Raw genomic sequence first — 23,576 nt, 5'->3', positions numbered from 1 at the left:
GAGGAACCATCACAGACCCTGGGAACTATCGACCTATTAGCCTGACAAGCCTGGTCTGCAAGTCCATGGAATGTATCATCATGGAACTCATAAACAAAGACATTGGTAACCTCCAAACTCTGGATGCTACCCAATTTGGATTTGTAAAAGGTAGGTCATGTCTCCTAAACTTGGTAGACTTCTTTGAAACAGTTACTAAGGCCATAGACGAAGGCAAGGTGGTCCACACAGCCTACATGGACCTCGCTAAAGCCTTTGACACTATCCCTCTTTCAGGAATCATAGATAAACTCATCAACCTTAACATAAACCCTTATGTCATGAGATGGGTGGCCAACTGGCTCACGGACAGAACCCACACTGTAAGAGTTGCAGACTCCAGATCTGACTCCAAACCAGTGACAAGTAGAGTGCCCCAGGGTTCAGTCTTGGGACCCCTCCTCTTTGGTATATACTTCTCTGAAGTGCAAGTGAACACCAAAGGTCTATGGCTAACCAAGTTCGCAGATGACTGCAAACTGGGTGCCATTATCGATTCCCCTGCTGATGTAGACATCCTGCAAAAGGGCCTCATTGAGACAAACACCTGGTGTCAAAATCATGGCCTCAAGCTAAATGCCAAAAAGTGCATTGTTACCCCCTTTGGTAAAAATATGGTACCCATGAATTACCAAATAGGGGGAAGTTCACTTAACACATAAAGTGTGATAAGAGACCTTGGGACCCAAGTGGAAAGTAACCTCTCCTTTGATAACCATATTGCCACAGTGGTCAGAAAATCTTTCTACGTGGCCCACTTAATCACAAAAGGGTTCGCATCTAGAAATTTATTTAACATTTGTTGACCGGGAAAGTCCGACTAGTTTTCACAGAGCCTATTTTCAGCGGAGGCCTGGGGAGAAATGCTCCAGATGCATGTCTTTGGAATGTGGGAGGAAACCCATGCAAACACACGGAGAACATGCAAACTCCACACAGAAGGCACACCAGCCGAGAATCGAACCAGAAAACCTCTTGCTGTGAGGTGACAACATTAACTGCTGCACCACTGCATCGCCTGAAATAAGGAAGTCATTGTTCCCCTCTACTCATCACTTATCAGACCCCTCATTGAATACAATGCCCCATTTGGGATGTACCTCACAAGACACCTACAACAACTTGAGAGGCCCCAAAAGTACCTCACCAAGAGGATTGCTGGCCTCAAACAATTTCCCTATGCTGGCCGACTCAAGAAACTCAAACTCTACTCGGTCGCATACCGCTTACTTCGAGGAGACCTCTGTCTGATATACAAAGCTATGTCAAACCCAGAATTGTTGGACATGCTCCACTTGAAGAAATCCCAGTCTCCCCAAACTACACGTTCTAGGGACCTAAACCTCACTACAACAATAAATAAGACATGCTGGTGGGATAGATTCTTGTCCCAGAGACTTCCCTTGCTCTGGAACAAAATTCCCATCCACATCAAGCAGAGCTCATCATTACCACTCTTCAAGAAAAACCTTGATAAGTGGAAGGGTGATAGGAAATTCACCCTGGGATTATGTCTGGGGCACTGCTTGACAGAGCGGGGCAGGAATTTAACAATACATGGGTAGCGAAAGCCAGTACACAGTTGGCTAGGCTTGCTTTGGCCCTCCATCTGATAGCCTAGTACCTACCTATGAACCTATGTGCTCTTCGGTATATTTAAGAATGAGTAAACTACTGAAATACTCCCTTTTTTCCTTATTTCCTCATCCATTATTTTACTAGCATACCATTTAGTATAAAACACTTCAAAAATTTGCAATATATCCTCAGCTGAGTTACTCAGCTTTACAGAGTGTTGATTTTGTATGGAGAATATAGTACATTCCACCTTCTGTTGTTGTAGTCTACCAGCTAACGCCTTAATATTTTAATATAACTCCTTGATTGATACTTGCAGTAACTTCATTTTGTTATCGTCTGTCACATGCAAGTTTTGATTTTTTTGCTTAATATTCAATTTAATATCATCCCATTTATCTTTTATTATATCCTTTATGGAATGGCCAAGTGAATTGATCCCCCAGTTCATTGATTACTGCTCTAAGACTGTGACTTTTTTGAAGTTTACGTACAAATATTCTATAGATGAGATAGACTTTTTGGATGTTACTGTAAAAAAGTCTGATTTAGGGGATGCACATACTAGCTTATTTAGGAAAAAGAGTAGGAAGAATGCACTCGTACACAAGAGTAGCACGCATCCACGGCATGTTGCCAAGAATGTACTCAGAGGTCAGGTTTTGAGAATGATGCAGTTGTACAATGATGACACTCAACTCGGGGTAGCTTTAATGGAGCTTAAGAGTGATTCCTGAATATAGGATATACTCAAAGAGAATGATAGTAGTATTACTCAGCTACTGAAGGAGAGAGATACTAGGGGTAAACCGTATTTCTCTGAGCAACCTTCCAGACAAGTGTTTGAACATGGGTGTGATAGTGCAGTAAAGGTGAGGGTTCCTATGACCTTCTTGAGTAATGTCAATGGTTTTTGTGACATCATTAAAAAGAATTCTGGTATACTGGAAGTGTGTGAGGAGATTAAAGAGGTGGTTAGTGAGAGGCCTAGGTTTTCATTTAGGAACAATCTTTCACTGAAAAGACAGTTATGTTATAGGTCAGGACTGACTAGGACTTTCCCTGTCCCACAAAGACATGGCACATATCCCTGCAGAAATTGCACTGCCTGTGAATATATATATATATATATATATATATATATATATATATAGATATATATATATATACATACACACACACACACACACACACACACAGGGACAGGTTTTAGGCATCCACAGATGGGATTAATGGTTGATTGTAAGTTTTATGCAGATTCCAAAACTAGGAATGTTATTTATTTTAGTTTTTGTGAGGTGTGTTTTGTGTTCTATATAGGTAAGACTAATCGATCTTTGAGGGAATGTATCCGTGAACATGTTGGAGACATCAGGAACATTAAAGAGAGTACTGCTTTAACACATCATGTCAGAGTTAGTGGGCCCTATCACTGTTTTAAGTTTTTTGTGTTGGAAATTATGAGAAATATCATTAGAGGGGTGCTATTAGGAATAAGTCTGCGCTGGCTGAATTATGTTGGATTATGTTTTTTAATGCAGTCAAAACACGAGGAATAAATGACATGGTATCTATTAAACCATTGTTGCTTAAATGGGCACTCCCCCATTGCCCCATTGATGGCTTTGTCATATATTTCTTTATATATATATATATATATATTTATGTATAAAAATTTTTTGAAATGTGGTTTTAAGTTTCTGTATCTCTTTTGCAAGACTTCCACTAAGTGCTGGTGTGTTAGCATTGCACTGGTTTGTGTGTCTTTAAGAGGATGGAGCTCTTAATTAATTAGATTAATTGACTGCTTTTAAATAGGGAGAGGAATGCTGCTGTTACTTGAGTCTGAAGAAGTAGCTGTTAGGCCGCAAAAGTGCTTACTATGTTTTCATATTAAAGTTTTATCGTTTTTTCCTTTAGCCATGGTGATTCTGTTCAGTTTTTATATTGTGAACTATAAAGTAAGCCTGATATATGCTATATCGTATATTATTATAAGCACCATCCATATATCTTCCAGTAAAATTGATATGCTCCTTCATAATAAGGATTTTGTCAATTTGTGGCATCTTCTTTTCAGTCCCTGAGTGCCTGTAATTATCCACTAATCCCCATTTATTTATCATTTTTTGATTTTTTTTTCTTTTTCAATGTGCATTTTCTCCTTCTTCCCCCCACAGAGGATTCATCCTGATGTAATGTAATATTTCAGTCCCCTAATATAATAAGTAGCCTCTTTTGAAAATGAAAAACTTCTAACAAAATATGGTTAAACATAGCTAAGCAGCAGCCCAGGGTACAGTATATTACAGCAACTGTTGTCATGTAGGTTTTGAAAAATTCCTTTCATCTCCACAAAACTACATTCTATATCCTCCATTTTCCCCTTTTATTATAAAAAGACACATACTGACCCATAACATAACTATCCCTCTTCTCCTAGCTCCAAAAATGTAGTTTTCCTCTCCCTTAAGGCTTCTTTTGTCCAAGTTAGCATATTCAGACTGGTTCAAGTGCTCCCCCTTCTTTTTATCATATTTAATATTCATTCTCTCTTCAATGGATTAGTTAGTCCATTAACATTCCATGATATTAATTTGTGCTCCCCTATTTCCAACATTCCTGCTTTGCAAATTTGAGATCTCTGACAAATTTTTGTTCCCCCCTTAGGACTTTTTCATCTCTTTCCTATCTTTGCAAAAACAAATGTGGATGGTTCATTAAGTAATAAATAACAGAAATAAAAACACCAATAACTATATACATGTCTATCTTTCCTTCCAAGGCAGTTGCTCTTGTTCCATTCTAGCCAATGACAATGCCTCATACCCATCAAATGAGATGGCCATGGCCAAACGTTAGTATGCTCTCCATCTCCTAAGTCCCCTCCCCAGCAGCTCCATGTTTTTTCCATTTTATTATCTGCTTCTGCAACTACCACTTTATTTCCACACATATACTTTCCCATCTCATATAAAATGAGCTCACATACAAATTACCCTGTCAGCCTTCAAACAGAACTCATGGGCAAAGTATTTTATTCACCCAATTATCTAGTTGTGATCGTTCCACTATTTGGCATAGATGTTTATTGCACTTTAAATGTTCATTTCACCTTCCCAAATTGAGGATAAAAGTAATATCATTCAGCATATTTGAGAAGTGTGTGTGACCACCAGCACCAACCATATTTACTTGAAAAAATGTTCTTGTATCTCATGAGGATTTAGCTCTCTCCAGCAATACTACCTCTAACATTCAGAAGAAAAGTGACTAACTTGCTACTAAAGATTTTCCACAAACAATAACACATCCGATAACAAAACCCTTTGGAGATCAGTAAGTTTGAAGGTAGCGATCAGCTCGGACCTTCCCATTCTACCCATTACTGGGTGAGTTTATGGGTTTATATATAATAAAGGGTTGTTCTCACAGGTCAAAAAACAATTAGTTCCAAACCTAAGTGTTATCATTTTTATCATTCATAGACCACTGCTTATTGTTTGTGATATTCCCCTTTCCTGTCTCAAGCTGAACCCTTTATTGTGACAGCTGCTCCCCAGCATGGGCACTACCAATTGTCATTCTGACAGTTGTGTTGTCAAGAGACTATGGGTCTTTGTATATTCTAACTCTTAACATACTAATGTCACAACTATAACTTTGAAGTATAACTTGTTAGCCCATATGAAGTTAGACTATCCTTAATCTTTAGAGGCATTTCCCCCATTATCTACTTTAACATTTCCATTTTTGTATTGCATTCTGTTTAAAGATGATCCGCTTAAAATTCAGATCCTCATTATTTTAGCTCACTTGTTCTCTTACACCTTAGATGATGCTCTTAAAGGAAATCTGCCCTGGATTTTAGGAATGAACATTTTAAAAAGAGAGAACATCTCCAGTGGTCTTCATAATCTGTCAAGGAGAGCAAGCGTTTAAATCTGTCATGGGGAGGAGGCATCTAAATAGTGATTAATTATTATAATTTAAAGTTTTTGCTCATGATATGAGAGATGTTGTTTATATTGCTATATTCATGAAATGCTAGTCATTTTATATGAGGAAAAGTAGCATAAAGTTAAAGAAATGGATTAGTGAGCATCTATCAGATATAAGAAGAATGATACTTCTTTATTAATTATTACCCCCCTCTACTCAGCCCTCATTAGACCTATTATAGAGTACAATGCCCCATTTGGGATGTACCTCACAAGACATTTGCAACTGGAAAGACCTCAGAAATACCCCCACAAAAAGGATCACTGGCCTTAAACAGATGCCCTATGCAGACTGCCTTAAGAAACTCCAGCTCTACTCCATCACATATCATCTACTCAAAGGTGATCTCTGCCTAACATACAAAGCCATGTCAAGCCGAGAGCTGTTGGACATGCTACACTTAGAAAAATCCCAATCCATGTGGGCCACACGCTCCAGAGACCTTAACCTTGACACCACAATAAACAGAACTTGCTGGAGGGATAGGTTTGTGTCCCAGGGACTTCCCATGCTCTGGAACAAGCTGCCTATTCATGTTAAACAGAGCACCTCATTGGCCCTGTTTAAGAAAAATCTGGACAACTGGATGAGATTTAGGAAATTTACCCCAGGTATCACTTCTGTGGCTCTGCTCAACTGGGGCACAGGTAAATAAATTCTTGGGTGGCTAAAGCCAGAGAATCTTTATGGCTAGACTTGCATAGGCCCAGGGGCCGATAGCCTAGTACCTACCTATGAACCTATACAAGCAAATGTTTTATTTAAAAGTATATCTGAAATGAGGGAAGAATATTATTTTAGATTTGTTGTTTTATAAATAATAATAACACAAGGGATGGGGAAGGTAAATTCATACATTTCTTTAGAAATGGCTAGTCACGTGCTTTAAATGGATGTTCTACTTTAAAACCATTTTTTAAAGCTGTATCCTTATGCCTACTTCTGTTTTTTAACCTGATGAAGCACTTTTTAAGTTTGTTTATTGTGATTTTGTTACTTAAATTATTAACATATACACTAAATGTTTTTCCTTTGAGCAATGTTTTGTTTTTGAAAACTGTTTACAATTTGGTTAACTGGCTCCTAGTCTATATTTGCAATAGGTTCAGTACGAACCAGCAAATAAACACTATTAATCAATTATGAATAAATGAAAAAGCAGGTCTAATTAGTTGGAAAGCATTATATCAAAAGTTAGACAGTATGTTTTTCATGGCTGAGCATACAAAGGTAGGCTTTATCCAATTTGAAGTATATCAGCAAGCAGAGGTGTGGCTAGCTATCTTTACACCCAGTGTCATCCCTGATCTGGTGTCCTAAAAACAAATAAATAAATACATACATACTTACATACATAAATACATGAACTCCTACTTGTATATGAAGAGCAAAAACAAAAAAAAAAAAAAAAAAGATTTGTAGCAGGCGGTTGGCACAGTTAAAAGAAAAACATCTTTTTAAACTGTAGCAACTGCTTTCTATATTTTTAACAAGCAGTACTTACAGCTTATACCATACCTAGAGTGCCACAGCTGCCAGTTTTGATTGCAAATGCAATACCAGCATTTATTTCTAAATGCCACAATGCACTGAAGAGTGATTGGGATCAGCTGATCATGCCCCCCTAACATTTTGTACCCAGGGTGGCTGACCCCTTCTCCCTATCCTACACTATTGTCAGCAGCATATTATGTAATGAGACCCTGGATGACAGAAATAAATATAATCTTGAGTTCTAGCACACCAGGTCTAAAGATAGCTAAAGCAAAGGGATTCTACAGGCTTAAGTACATATTGGAGAGCAGATGATTAAAAGAAGAGGTAAAAAAAACTTCAAAATTCAAATAAATCATTGAGGGAGCCAATGGAACATAAAGAAAAGTACAAATGAATCCAGTAACTTTACAGAGGCTTAAGTCAAAATAAGTCAAGGGACTGTCAAAGCAAAGAAAGAAAAGTGTATAAGGCAATCCTGTGATTTTACAGATGCTTAGATCAAGGGCATGAGCATTAGGCTTGCCTTAAATGTATCCAAAGCCTAGACAGTAATGGAGACCCAGGAGAATAGCATTACACTCATGTGGAAATATAACACAATACAATCAAGATATATTCTACTTAGAATGTGAAACAGCAAGGAGAAAGTACTCAAGTTCCAGAGGGAAAATGCTCTGTCATACCTTGGCACTCCCAAAAGGATATCTAATGCTGAAGGTATAGTAAAGCCATGTAATGGCATATAACACCAATGAAGCATTTGTAGACAAAACTAGATGAATACACAGGCACTAGAGAAATTATCTGAGGTCCCTGCAGAAAGAATAATGTAGCAGTCTGTAAGTATATAATAGCCCCAGTTACCTCCCTGTAGTGTCCATGATAAAGCAATGTATGAGCATTAGATAGCTCCACTAAAATCTCTGTGGAGGGTAGGGTGCAGCAATACATAAGCATGTGATACCTCCAGTGATGTGTCTGTACAGGGCATGATGAACCACTATGCCAGCACATGATAATTACAATGTGGTCATTATAGATGGCATGGTGAATCAGTATGCAGGCATATGATACCTCCAGTGAGGAATCTGCATAGGGTTTGGTCAGCCTCATATAAGACCAGATGTTCTTCTTCTTCTTCTTCTTTCAGCTTTTTCCTGGTTAGGGGTCGCCACAGCGGAACAATGGTCCGCAGAACGATTGGCAGTGGAGTTTTACAGTGTCTAGTTGCAAGCCCAGCACCCAACCTCCTACAGAAGGCACACACATGGACACACACACACACCTAGGACCAATTTAGAGTGCCCAATCCACCTACATCATGTCTTTGGGATTTGGAAGGAAACCGGAGCACCCGGAGGAAACCCACGCAAAAGCAGGGAGGACATGCAGACTCCACACAGAAGGCACCCGAGCCGAGAATTGAACCAGAGAACCTCTTGCTGTGAGGCAGCAATGCTAGCTGCAGCACCACCATGGCTGCCCATATATAAGACCAGGCGTTATCTTCCCTAAAGCATGCATCATTCCACCTACTGACAAATTTGTTGCAAATGACTACGCATGAATATTTTCATAGTTCTTTACTGGTGCATGATCAATCTTAAACATATTATTATATTATGCATTCCATTATGTGCTAGCAGGTGAATAACAGCCATGTGAAAAACATGTACAAATAAGTGTTACATGTACCACCATAAGCATCACACAGCATGTTTTAAGGTTTATGCCTGAAAACCTACAATCACTCAAGACCCTGGTTTAAAGGAAGTTACATAATCTGAGCTTGCAATGCTCAAAGGGCATCACATGTCTTTTATATTTTTGTACTTAGCTCTGGATCTCTCAATTACAAACAGGAAAATTAACACAGTCATACAACTCATTCACAGATGCAGCACAGAGTCAAGTTCTTAACTGAGATCCAAATGACCATGGATCAGTTAGTGATCCAGGCGAGACAGAAGCCAGCAGGAAAGGGTAGAGGTGAAAGCTTAATGCCTTTTTCTTTATCCATCATCGGGGAAGGAATGCAGACTGACCTACTGCAATACTTTCACAGGATCATAGGAAGTTACTAGGCTAATGGCCCTAAGGCCCTTACAAACCTAACCTAATACCCGTGTTCAAGACTGACACAAGTGGAACCCCCAGTGTGATTTTATGGTTACTCATCCAATTGTCCAGACTGTGTTTGAAGAGGTCAGTGAGATGCGCTGTTTGACATGAAGTAGGATTCTGTTCCAAAGGTATGGTAACCTCTGGAAGACAAATCTGTATCTCCAGTGGGTATTAATAATGTCACATATCAGGTTAAGTTCTTTAGAGCGAGTAACCTGTGTACCATTTCACTTGTGGATATGCAGCTTTTCCAAAAAAGCAAGGTCAGAGATTGCCTTATATGCAAGGCAGAGATTGCCTTTGAGCAGTCTGTATGAAACAGAATAAAGTAACAGTGATTTCAGATGATGCACATAGGACAGATGCTGAAGACCTTGAATTTTCCTTGTGAGGAACCCTTGTGGTTTCTCCAATTTCTGCAGGTGCTTGGAAAGGTACATACCAAAAGGGGCTTTATATTCAATTACTGACCTGATGAGGGAAGAGTACAGGGAGGTTATAACTTCTTTTTTTTCTGGAGGCAATGCCCTTACTTACGAGATGGGCAATACAGAATGCTCTTCTTACCACTGTGGAGACATGGTGGTCAAAGGTAAGGTTGCTGTCAACCTCTGTGCCCAGGTCTCTCACCACTAAGTGTGTACTTAGGGTGTTGCTATTGATGTGGCAGTTAGCAGGAACATTGATCTTACCAAAAGGGATGATAATACATTTTTTGCATTGAGTTTAAGACCATGACTTTGGCAATAATCATGTATTTGTGTAAGACCCTCCTGTAGGATGTTGACATCATTTGGAGAATCTACTATCACTCCCAGTTTGCAGTCATCAGCAAACTTTGTCAGCCACAAACCTTTAATTTTTGCTTGACTTCAGAGAAGTAGATTTCAAATAATAGAGGTCCCAGGACTGATCCCTGTGGAACACCATTGGTTACAGGTCTGCTGTTGTAGGTGGATTCTCCTGTTTCGACTATATGTGTTCTATTAGTGAGCCAGTTAGTGACCCATCTAACGATATAAGGGCTGATACCTAACTTGGTGAGTTTGTCAATGATGCCTGAGCCGGGATAGTGTCAAAAGCCTTTGCTAAGTCTAGGAAGGCTGTAAGCATAGATTTCCCCTCATCCAGGGCCTTGGTGATTGTCTTGAAGAAATCCATCAGGTTTAACAGGCATGATTTTCCTTTAACAAATCCAAAATGAGCAGGGTCAAGTGTTTGGAGATTACCTATATCTTTGTTGATAAGGTCGATGATGATTCACTCCATTGGCCTTGCAGGTAAGGCTAGTCAGGCTAATAGGTCTTTAGCTCCCAGGGTCAGTGGAAGCACCACCTTTGAGCAAGGGAATAACACTGGCCATTTTCCATTCAGCTGGGATGAATCTGGTGTTTAGACTATGATTGAAAAGAGTACCCAGTGGTGTTGCTAATTCTTGTTGGAGCCCATGTAGAATGCAGGCTGGGATTTTATAAGGTCACACAGATGCTGTATTTTTGGCTTTAGAGTGAATGTTTATGACCTGCTCTTTAGAGATACAAGGTAGGGAACAGGTGGCAGGGATGTCATGGGGTACATGTGGCAAGGACAGGGGAGTGAAGTTTTCACAGAACCTATCTGCCAACAGGTTAGCTATGTCCACAGGCTCAGTATATGTGATATTGTTAACTACCAGTTTGGAACAGATCCGGGCAGTTCCTTTTAGGTTATGGATGTAACTAATGAATGTGTTATGGTTGTCCTTAGTTGAGGAAGCTAATTTGGATTCATAGTTTACTTTGGAGGACCTCACAAGAAGTTTGATTTGCTTGTTTAAGCAGAGGAGGGAGTGTTTTCATTTTAGGCCTCGCTCCCTCTTACTCTTAAACAGCAATTTCTTCCTCTTATTGTAAAGCCTGTTAATGGCAGTTGTCCACCAGGCAGGTTTGGTATTCTTTGAGGAGCTTGCTTTTGTCCTATCAGGTACAGCTGAGTCAATGCAGTTATACAGGTATTTGTATAAAGCATTGGTGTAGAACTCGGCATAGTTCCAAATTCTATTGGGGGGTGCAGGGAAGCTATTTATACCATCCCATAAGAGGTTATAATCTGCTTTGGAGAAGTTTTTTAGTTTAGTTGCTGCTAGAGGGGGTCAAGTGTGATAGTTACTTTGAATGAGACTGATTTGTGGCCAGAGCACATTAGAGAAGGCCTCATAGTGGGGGTGCGACATTGGTCCCCCATGTTGGTTAGCACCAAAGCCAGGAAGGTGGCACCCTTTGTGGGGCTGTCAACCAGTAGGTCCAGGGCATTGGAGTTAACAAAGTCATGGAACCTTTGGGCAAGTGAGTTTGAGCACAAGTAATTTGTGCAGTCAATGGATGGGTAGTTAAACTCACCCAAAACCATGGTGTTCAGATGTATCTTGAGTGACTCAAGTAGAAACAAATAAGCAGAGTGGGTTTCCTGATTCATGGAGGGGGGTCCTGTAGCTGTCAATGACTAGAATAGGTGTCCTACCAACAGTTAATTGCACCTTAAGTATCTTCAGGGAGTCATACTGTTTAACCAATCTGGAGGTGTATTTATCTTTAATGAATATTGATGCACCGCATCCTTTGGTTGCAGTAAATACCAGGTGTCCAGGCAATTATAGCACAAAAACTGGGAATGAGTACCACCAAGTAGCATGTTTGCACTGCAGCAGGCATTTTGCTCACACAAAAGAATGCGCTAAAAGAAAGCTGAACTATGAGATTCTAACTAACTCAGGCAGCTGTGAGGGAGAGGCAAAGGGCACTGTAAAAATCCTCATGATTATTCAGGCAACAGTTGTCTATGACTGGCTCTTACCCTCTGTGAGTGAAAGGGTTGGTTGCATCAAAAAAGTTATGATCGATGGCACTTTAATGGGAGAAAAAAGCCTTATAGAAAAAAAGTTTGAGGTAATTACGGATTTTGTTTAAAAGTATGTAGCACTTTCATGCTTTTCCTTTTGTGCTAGTATATTCACAAATGTAGCAGCAGCATATATACGATTAAAATAGTTAAATGTGGCAGAAAAATCACAGGATGATGCTAGGCAGTAACCACAGCAGGAAAGTACTGGAGATGACTGGGCACCAAGTCAGAGTGCCAATGTAGAGACTAATCAGTTTATGTACATGGGACCAGGAAACCCAGAAGTAGGTGCAAGCCTCAACACTGAAACCTTCTTGTGCCTGTCTTCTCATAAAGGTTCCAATGGCCTGAACATAAAACGCAGCTACTGTATGAATCGAAGGCAGCTCATCTCTCCTAATAATAACTCAGTCCTTGATCATTTTCTTCCCTCATGCTGGTAAAACTTTGCCAAAAACTGATGTCGGAGTCATCAGTACTAGGTGCAGGACAGTTACTTAAACCTTATTCACTTAGCTGGGTTTTCTTTAACATACTTAATACAAAAATAGAGTACAGAAGCTTGTTGGCAGCTCCTTACCTTAATCCTCTGTGTTAACGTGGCAAGTAAAGTAAGATTATGCGCAAATGCAGTCCTAGACAGGATAATGGACCAGGCCCCCCAACATCCATTCCAGTGTCCCATTCCTTGTCTTTCTCCCCCAATTACCATAAACACTGTTCAAAACTGTCAGTGTGCAGACTTTTTTTTTTTTACTTTTGAAACAATTACAAAGATATGAATTTAATTTAAAACTTTTTATTTGCTTATCTTATGTTGACCAGATTAGTCCCATTAGTCTAGCAAACTCTTTTTTAGGAAAGACCTCTGGTGGTACTTATATTACTTGGGGAAATTTGGCCAAGGCATCTTGGGACTTCCCCTACTCTTTTCAATAAGTAACACGATCTTTTGCATTCACCTGAACTACCACCAACTCAGGCAGATGGGGCCTCAGTTTAATACCTCATCTGAAGGATGGCACACCTGGGAGTGTAGTGGCCCCTTATGTTTCACTGCCAGCCTTCTACATCAAAGGCAAGTATGCTACCTGTTGTGTCACTTACACTGCTTTTAAACTAATACTGATAGCCATTTACTAAACAAAACACAACTGTTGTACACTGAAAACAGACAGCATGAGTAACAGTAAATGTTTACTCCCTTGAAGATTACATTCATTGAAAATGCATTGAAACACACATTCACTGCAAATGTACCTGGCCAGTGGTGGATTAAATGTACCTTAGTCCGCAGGCTATCAAAGTATGGGCCCCCTGCATACATTTTAAGGACCATGTATAAATGCATATGTTATTTGAGTCACCTTATTGATTGTTTTAAATGTATTTCTTGTTTAATGCATCAACATTTGTTAGACTGCATTTTAAATTTGTAGTCACGATAATTTATTTTTCCAGTAAGAAATACCCATTTCAGAATACATTGACTGACTAACTACAGTCCTCAGTGATTTACCAAAGGGTCTGACAACAGGTGTATAGGATTAAGGCTCCTGCCTCCTGTAACTAAGGTACAGGGTTTGTGTCTGAGCAAGTCACTTATTTAACTAAACCACCCACTTTAACTAGAGCATTACTTACACACACACACACACACACACACACACACACACACACACACACACACACACACACACACACGCACACGCACACGCACACACACACACACACACACACACACACTAATGCTGTGTTCCAGTAGCTCTGTATCAGTGCAGCAGGGCTCTTGTCCCATTCAACTAGCTCCGTCTTCAATCATAATGCTGCTGCATTCTCCTCATTCTTGCAAAGGTTCCATTTAAGACTGTTACATGCATGGCTGTGAAAATCAAAATCTTTCATGCTTCTCTCTATGTGGTCTCAAGCAAGCATGTAATGCTTTGTAGGATGCAGCTTGTGAGTTTAGAGCAGGGAAATTTTAAAGCAGCAGGCAACAGTACTGAGCCAAGCAGGAAAATGTTTCTTCTTTTTAATTAAATTAATGCTTTGGCTAAGACCCCAGCCAGTACTTGGCCCAAGGCAGATGCCTAAGTGCTGGATCCAGCCTTGTGTAAATTGGTAGGCATAGCTGTGGCCATTCAACATATCAAAACTTATAAACATGTAAAAAAGACATTCACTGTTGCCCACTGAGTCATAACAAAGAGAAAGGTGCTTCTCATTTTATGATAGTACGGTGGTGGTGCTGCAGTAGCGTTGTTGCCTCACAGTAAGATGCTGCCCGGTTCGATTATAAGCTAATGCGTCTTCTGCATGGAGACAAGCGTGAATGGACGTACCTTCGTTGAAGGTTGTGCATCAGGGCTGGTAACTTGGCACGTAAAAATCAACTACAAATCATTAGCTGACCGGAGTTCCACTGTGGCGACCCATAATTGGGAAAAGCTGAAAGACACAACAACAATGTGGTTGGGGTGGGATATAGCATCCCCATTTCTGCTGCATCCTGCAGTCAAACACTAAAGATGGTAAAAATCATAAAGTAATACATTGCATAAAATGTTTCTTTCAATGTAGATATCAATTTGCTTTGAATGAGAAGTGTACAGTTTCTTTTATATTACAATTTGACTAGAAAATACGATTAAACTGTTCATAAATCTAAACTGCATTCTCTTTGCAAATTTAAATCATTTTAAATGTCTATCTTCAGCTGATGCATTACATGAAAAAATTGACAGCAGATGTTAAAAGGAATATTTTGATGGTTTAGATGGTTCTCTCTTCTGTGTAAATATGCTAATCTATAATTATCAAAAAATTTATGAAAATGAAGGGGGACCCAAACTGTTTTATGCATAATATGCAGACATTTCTCTCACACTGAGTACTGTCAGTTCAGCAATAGTCATGAATGCGGATAACTTGCTTTTAGTTTTTCACTGTAAAAAAACCCAAAAGTCATTACTGCAAATATTGTATCATTTTTTTCACTTACAGTGACCTTTGAATTGATGAAGTCATAATTATATACAACACGCCTTGTTACAAAGATATTCAGAATAAGACTCATTTATAAATGCAATTTATGGTTCTGTTTTAGGTTTTAAATGTTAATCTATCATAAGTAGTAAAAAGCAAAGATTTACTATGGAGCTTTATGAGGAGTAGTGAACATCTATAACTGACAGCGCATCTATTTAATTATTGAAAATGGTATTGTGTTTTGTAGTCTTCAAACAATCTACTTAATGATTCCTTACTACAAAAAATCATAGGGTTTGAAAACCTGAGTTATGCTGAAAGATTTTGGGAACTGTCATCATATTCTGTCTCTTATAGATTACTATTAGATTACCTATGTCTAATTTAGAATACGATATCTAGTCCATATCTATTTGAAAGTCTATACTAGGTAAGCACCACCGTGGTAGCAATACAAGAAAAGGAAAACTAAGACAATACAATAAATGTCAACAATAGAAAAAAACATGTCTAATACATTCCATTTAGAATCAGAAGCTAGTCATTAACTTCCTTTAAATATAATCTTGACACATATATGGGAAGTAGACAATACCATAAGGAGTTACAACACTCAAGCTTCTTAAAGTCCAGTAGGTCATAAGCTTGACAATGGAACATATGAACCTGTGACTCTGTCTATTTTTCTATGAATAAGTTAAATTTCAGTCTAAATCTATTTTTCACTGAAATAATGAGTCTAGAATTCAGACAGTGTTTTGCACATATAAAATGATTTCTAGGGGAAAATAGGCAATTCGGTGAAAGTCAGCTACAACAATGTAACTTTTTATTTCTTCACTTTAAAGATCTTGTTATTGTTATTTATGTATTTAGGCATTATTTACTATCTTCTGAGACAATATTATTTATCAATGTATGTTGTCTGTCTGTGGCATCATTCTCCAAGGCCAGTAAGCTCAGCTATAACCAAAAATGGTGTGGTAACTGTTGGGTCTTGTTGTTGGTCTTTCGGCTTTTCCCGGTTAGGGGTCGCCACAGCGGAACTCCGGTCCGCTAATGATTGGCAGTAGATTTTCATGAATGCCGAGGTGCCAGCACGACGTTCAGCCTTCAACTAAGGCATGCCCATTTACGCATGTCTTTCGAACGCCCACCCAACTGCGGGGAGGACATGCAGACTCCACACAGAAGGCACTCCCCGCACTCCAGCCGAGAATCGAATGGGAGAACCTCTTGCTGTGAGGCAACAATGCTACCGCTGCACCACCACAGATGTCTCCCAATAATTTTAGAGTAGTTGAATTTCTACTTTTCCGGCATAAAAGTTGTAGGGAATTCTGCCAAGTGTGTGTGTGTGTGTGTGTGTGTGTGTGTGTGTGTGTGTTAATAATAAGTTGTTTTGAAGACAGTTACCATGGATAAGGGCAATGGAAGACACTGTATTTCACAAACAGAGTGGTAAGAAAGGGGCATGGGGTGCTAAGCCAAAGACTCAGCTCTGTAAGTATTCAGTGTGTACTCCAAGTCCAGGTGTTGATATTAGAAGGCCATATGCAAGACAGCAGTACCTGTTCTCTTTAGTTTTTATTTATTTATTTATTTAATTAACATTTGTTTACCAGGAAAGTCTAACTTGGAATTAAGCCAATTTTCATCAGAGGCCCAGGAAGAAATGCTCCAGACGGATGTCTTTGTAATGTGGGAGGAAACTGGATCATTGTTTTAGGAAATTGGAGCACCCAGAGGAAATCCATATGAACACAAGGAGGACATGCAGACTCCACACAGAAGGCATTCCAGCAGAGAATCGAACCAGAGAACCTCTTGCTGTGAGGTGAGAACGCTACTGCTGCACCACTGCACTATCCACTGTATCCCTTCTCTTTGTGCTCTTAAAGCCCTATTATATTTGGTGAACTAGTTATTGAATTAGATGTGTGTGCATTTTTCTTTACTTTAACTAATGGTATCAATAGTGTGATTCAAGAAACCATCTCTCTGTCAGCCAACAGGCCTATTTGGGGAAGTGAAGTGGATCCAAGGACCAAGGTGATAAACTGGTTAGCAGTGGTGGGATACAAACTCCATCAGTGCCAGAAAGACTGTCACATATTGGTGTGAGTGAGTGCATCCATCACATATTGTTTAATAACGGTAGGATTTAAGTCCCATCAGTGTCAGCCTGATTTGTTACATGTGATGGCACTGGTGGGATTAAAAATCCCTCCATTATATGACTGATTTGTCATATTAGTGGCAGAGGTAGGATGTTGAAATTGAATTTATTTAGGCCAAGGTATGTCTGATACCAAAGGAGTGAGTGTATCCTCTCAGCCACATGGTAAAATATACAGAGGTTTAGTTTTGAACAGCAGTTATTTTAATTTTCAGTCAGATTTGTGTAGGAATAGGCAAAAATGAGCTCTTCTGACAACTACATTAAAATCAAGAATTGAAATATGTACCATGGAGAGATCCTAGCAGGTGCAGTGGGTGTGCAAGAGGAATAAGAAGGACAATCTGTTTCATATTAAGAGGATCACAAAATTCCAACTGGAATTAAAGAGACTAGAAATTTGTATGAAACATCTGGGACTCAACACAGCTGAGTGAATGCAATTGCTTGAGCTGCAAAGAGAGAGCAGACACAAGCCAAACAGTCAGATAAGTAGTGCCAGCATGAGAGATAATCATCATTCACCAGGAGTACGAGTCCATTGTTGAAGGACATGAGTGATAGTCATCCTTCACCGCTACATCTGGCTATATAAAAGAATCCAGGACATCCCCTTTTTCATGTGCAACCTGATGTGATGGTTAGGCTGCCCCCACGGGTTGCCTTTTACCTATGTCCAGTGCCCGGTGCTCCTTCCTATGCTGTTGCAATCTACTAGCTATGTAAAGATCCCCTTCCTTGTTGTCTCCTCACTTCTGCTCTGCCAACCAAATTCTCATGTCCTCAGGCAGCGTACTAAGGGCTTGTTCCTTTACCAAACATCTGCAAGCATTTTAAATGCTGTGACATTGCATCCATTCACTCAACCTTGAAAATAAGTGTTTATTTCTACATCATGGGGGGTGGGGCTTGAGAGATGACCGTCCTTCACCAAGGGAACATCAGTCATTGGAAGGGAGACAGACAAGTCCTAGGAGCCCAGCTCAGTACACAGCTTTTTCCAAAGTATAAAAAGGGGAATGTTCTTAATTGATTTAAAGAGCCATTTGGAAAGGTGTCCAACCAGCAACAAATTGATCAAGGGCAGTAAGTGGGTCATTTAACCTCTTTGTTCACTGGTAAAGCAATGCATGCAGTAACTAAACTCATTGATGATGATTGTTTAAATTATGCTAAAGAATGGTTACTTGCATGTTTATACTGATTCTTGAAATGTACAGAAAAAAGTTCAGAGAGCATAGAAGAAGGCAGATAAGAGTGTGACTGAATAAACTGCAGAAATCAACCCGCCTCATGTCATATCCTTACTCCTGAAGTCAGATCACAAAGCGGTCATCTTTGAAATAAAAATCAAATTGGAAAATCCGGTCAGACCTATAACAGTTAGGAATTATTCTAAAGCAGACTATATCCTATTAAGCGACAGTTTGTCAAAATTCAATTACCCTCTGAACCCTGAGTTCACAGCAGCCTTTGTGGAATTGTTCACTGAAACTCTGTACAACCATGACAGCATATAGGCTGCTATACCTACAAGAAGTAAACCCATAACAAACCCCAAAAACAAACCGCACTGGGGGAATTTTAGGGTAAATAAAAGGAAAAATGTCATGCCCAAAACCAGAAAAGAGCAATTCTAATAATGACAACAGCTCTCTAATTAAACAGGAAACAAAGAGGACTAATTAAATCTAACAAGGCCAATTACAAGGTCAAGACAGTCTCTCAGGCTAAAGACAACCACAGTCTTGTACAGCTTTGTATGAAATCTTCAACTTTCCTTCCACTGCCCACCATGAAATCCCTACTAGCATAACTCCCTAACTATTCACAATGATCAGGTCATGGCAATGCTTGTTAAGGTCACAAACACAGCCTCAATGGACACTGGCAATATCCTGGGCTGCCTCCTAAATAGTTTGCAACACGGCCTATCAGGACCACTTGAATAATTTTTAACTATAGCCTCAAAATATGCCATGTACCACATGAATGTAGGACTGCAATCATTATTCCTCTTCATAAGGTGGTCCATCGACCAACCCCAGGCACTACAAACTCCTTAGTCTGGCTAGCCTAATATGCAAAGCCATGGAACAAATTATCAATGAACTGATCAATAAAGACACTGACAGCCCACTGACACTGGACCCATTCCAGTCTGGTTTTGTCAAAGGGAAGTCATGCCTACTTAATCTGGCAGTCCTCCTTGAGAGGGTCACTTAGGCAATGGATGAGGGGAAAACACTGCACACTGCCTACCTAGACCTGGCTAAGACATTCCCTGCAATACCCCAATCAGGTATTGTTGGCAAACTCTCCAAACTAGGCCTACATCCCTACATAACATTCTGGATTGCCAGCTGACTTACATATAGGACTCAAAAAGTCAGGACTGGTGACATAAAATCCACCAAGAGAAGAGTCACCAGTGTTGTACCTTAGGGCTCAGTGCTGGGCCTGCTCCTGTTTGGCATCTACTTCTCAGAGGTCATGGCTAATGTCAAGAAGTGCATTATAGTGCCTTCTGGAAAATGTCCACTCAGGTTAATTACTCCATTGAAAAGGCATCCCTAAGAGATGACCCAGTGGTTAGGGATCTGGGAAAAAAGTAGACGGTAATCTAGCCTTTGACTAACACATAGCCAGAGTAGTAAGAAAATCATTCTATTTTGGCCAACTTATATGTAAGGGTACGGCATCCAGATCCAAGAAAGTTAAAGTACCACCCTACTCAGCCCTTATCGAACTCATCACTGAGTACAATGCCCCCTTCGGCATGTACCTGTCCAGGCATATGCAAAAGCTGGAGTGCCCACAGAGGAACAGAGGTTCCTCACCAAAAGATTCAAGGGTATTAACACATTATCCTATACAGATTGCCTTAAAGCCCTATCCCTATACTCAGTCTTCTACAGATTACTGAAAGGTGATCTATGCCTGGCATATAAGGCATTCTCAAATCCAGATCTGATGGACCTTTTGTACATCTGCAAAACAAATATCACCAGAAACACTAGAACAAAGGATTTAAACTTTGCTTGCAACATAAATAGAACATGCCAGTGAGACAGATATGTGTCTCAAAGGATCTCCATGCTCTGGAATAATCTCACTATCCATGTGAAGTAGATTCCATCCCTAACCATATAAAAACATGACCTTGACCAATGGATGGGAAATTTAAAATTCACCCCCAATCTGGCCCCTATGTCTCTGACAGACAGAGGCCGACAGTTGATATTCCCTAACTAACATACCCCCCGCTAAACCCTTAGCAATATTCTAACTAACTTACACCTCCAAATAGATGCTCATGTTACAAAGGGATAAAAGTGGGTTGGATTGTGCAGATAGGCGTTAGAGGTCCTGGTGGTCATTAGCCTAGTATATACCTATGAACCTATGAATCGATGATTCATAGCTATCCCATTCCCAGAATTAAAGAGCTGGTAGAGAACATAAGAAAAACAAGATACATAAAAACATTAGCGTGAGAAAGGGGTATTCACAGATACTGCTTTCACCATTGGTTAAAGAAACATTTTTTGTAACCCCTGTAGGCTTATTTCATCACACAGTGCTACCATCTGTCCTACATGGAGCTACCTCTACCATTCAGAGACTGATGGACAGCATACTGAAGTCTCACTATCATATCCTGCTATATATCTACCCGATGTGATCACCCATTTAGAGGATTGTGAATCTCACATGCCAAAAGTGCAGGTTATGTTAGAATCTGTAAGGCATGCATGCTTGTCTTTGAATGCTAGGAAGAGTAAATCAGACACAGTAAAACTCTCATATGTGGGGTACCTTATAAGAAGATGGGTGGTAAACCGCAGCTAGAAAAGATGAAACAAACTGTCCTGTACTCTCTACTAACACAAATAAAGGTACTCTGTAAATACTATAAATAGCAAAAATACTCTTCTGCAAAGCTAAACTTGTTTCTTGTGTTTTGAAAATAAATGTGTTTTAAGACTTGTTAGTGTGTGTGTGCATGCACGCTCACATAAGGACACGTGTGTGTGTGTGTGTGTGTGTGTGTGTGTGTGTGCGCGCGCGCGCGTGCGCTCACATGAGGGCATGTGTGTGTGTGTGTGTGTGTGTGTGTGTGTGTGTGTGTGTGTGTGTGTGTGTGTGTGTGTGTGTGTGTGTGTGTGTGTGTGTGTGTGTGAGAGATCACTTACTATGCGTTAGGTAGTTTTCCCTTATCTAGAACAATCTATGATTGATGGAATCTCAAGCTGTACTTCTGCAGTTCCGTGTTGGACCCTCTCATGTTTATACATCACTAAAACTAGTGTGACAGTTTGTGTAGACTGCACCTAACTAGATTACAGACATCTCTGAGTTGTGTTTGAGCTGTTATTTAAGCCGTTTACTCCTTTTTTTTTTTTTTTTTATTTCTAGTGCACTAGCTGTTTTGTCTGATGCATAATAATATATTCTTTTGAAGCCTTGAGGGTTTATTTCTGAAAAGAGGTTTGGACATTTCCTCCATTTTTCAGAACAATCTGCCTTATTCGCACCTGCAGCCTGCATAACAAAAATATTTGTATATACTTCCAATAATTAGTCAGTGGCACTATATAGATACTGGGTAGTGGCATATTTTAATGAAAGTTTCACTGATTTCACTGATAAATACTATTATGAAGGTCATGATTTCAGTTTCAGTTTACTTTCCTAAGAAATGTCCCCAACACAAAATGTCCCCAACACAGCATGCCATTTTGTTCTAGTACTCACCCCAGGCATACAAGCAATCATGTTTTTCTGAATGATTGTTGATTCAGCTAAACGAGTTCCAGCATCAGCACAAACAAACTGCAAAACAAAACAAATAAACAATTTTTAATGCATGCCATAAATGGGAATAGATTTTTATCATGCTTGTAGTATATTACTTTAGATTTGTTTTGAAACAAGTCAATCTGCAATTCTGTATTATGACCACAAAACTGAAACTATTAAATACCTTTGTGTTTGAAGTTTATATGGATATCAAACATTAGAGCAAATGCTGACAGGTGAAGCTCACGACTGAGTTAAACTAATTAATAACAGAACATCTTATATTACTGAGTATACTTACCAGTTTACCAGGTGTCAGGTGCCTTACTATGTTTCCATTTTATAGTAGCTAAAAGAGTAGTGTACAAAATCCTAACAAATCAACTACTGCTGAGCACGAGTTAAAGTAGATAATATGATTAAAAATCAGTACGTCTGGTCTCCTCCCATAAAAATAAAAACAAAATATGTAAATGCCACACTACCAGAACTCACATTATTTCATTTTTCATTAATTCTTTTTCTGGTACTCACTTTATCATACATTGTCACTTCAGTCTTCCCAGTAGTTTATAGTCATAAGGCACAGAAATTAATTCTGCATGGGACACAAGTCCAGTGCACGACACAAACACACACACACACACACACACACACACACACACACACACACACACACACACACACACACACACACACACACACACAAACATATACAGAATTAACAATTCCACCAATCAGCATATCTTTGGGAGGTAGAAAAAAACAGACCACCACCCACTGTAAACATACCAGTACACGGAGGACTACCTGACCATGGTGCTTTACCATGGTGGGGTTGTAAAACTGCCACTTCAACTGATACAGGGAAAATAGAGACACAACTGTTCTGTTATAGTTTGACAAGATAAAATCTGTTTTATGAACTAGGAAGTTACTTTCACTTTTTTTTTGGAATAGAAGAAAAAGAAGAAGTGGAAGAGAGACGTAACTGACAACAGAAATCAAAAAAGGCCCAACTTACTTCAGTAATATTTGATAAGAGAGATCATCACTGGATTTAATTTTAACAGTAGTCTACAGGGATTTACACTACCTATGCTTACAGGCTAAAACCCCATTCTGGAAAAAGCCTACTCCCCAAGACTGTGAAACTGCTTTTTCCAGGGAAAAGCTTGCGTTGTAGATTTTAAAGTCATACTATTATATTGCTGTAATGGCACCTCAGATTTATATCTCATTCTCATAGGCTCATTATTGAGCAATTATACTGCCTGTCCAGTGACCAAAGCTCATAGTTAGCCTTACTCAGTAACATGGCTTTCACTGCTGAAAGCAGGTTTCTGTGTCCAATTGAGGGACACCCACAGGTGTACAAACTCCTAACCTGTATAGTACGTACTACAAATCATAATATATTTTCCTGATATTCCATCCCTTTGTGGGCCATCTAAGCTTGTGCATGATGACCCACAACTCTTTAATA

The 23,576-nt window shown here is 39.5% G+C and overlaps 1 protein-coding gene across 1 annotated transcript in view; it reads right to left on the bottom strand.

Moving 5' to 3' along the window:
• Nucleotides 1–23,576, bottom strand: part of UNC79 (unc-79 homolog, NALCN channel complex subunit) — a 1,772,232-nt gene that overhangs the window by 255,940 nt on the left and 1,492,716 nt on the right. Inside the window, exon 43 of the mRNA XM_044074575.1 lies at nucleotides 22,046–22,123. Within this exon, the coding sequence (XP_043930510.1) occupies nucleotides 22,046–22,123 (78 nt within the window). The remainder of the gene's footprint in view (nucleotides 1–22,045; nucleotides 22,124–23,576) is intronic.

This window comes from Protopterus annectens, chromosome 6.part0, assembly GCF_019279795.1.
Source record: "Protopterus annectens isolate FY-2018-M chromosome 6.part0, PAN1.0, whole genome shotgun sequence".
Classification (NCBI taxonomy): Eukaryota; Metazoa; Chordata; order Ceratodontiformes; family Protopteridae; genus Protopterus; species Protopterus annectens.
The sequence above is the reverse complement of the archived record's forward strand: the minus strand, read 5'-3'. Positions and strand labels throughout refer to the sequence as shown.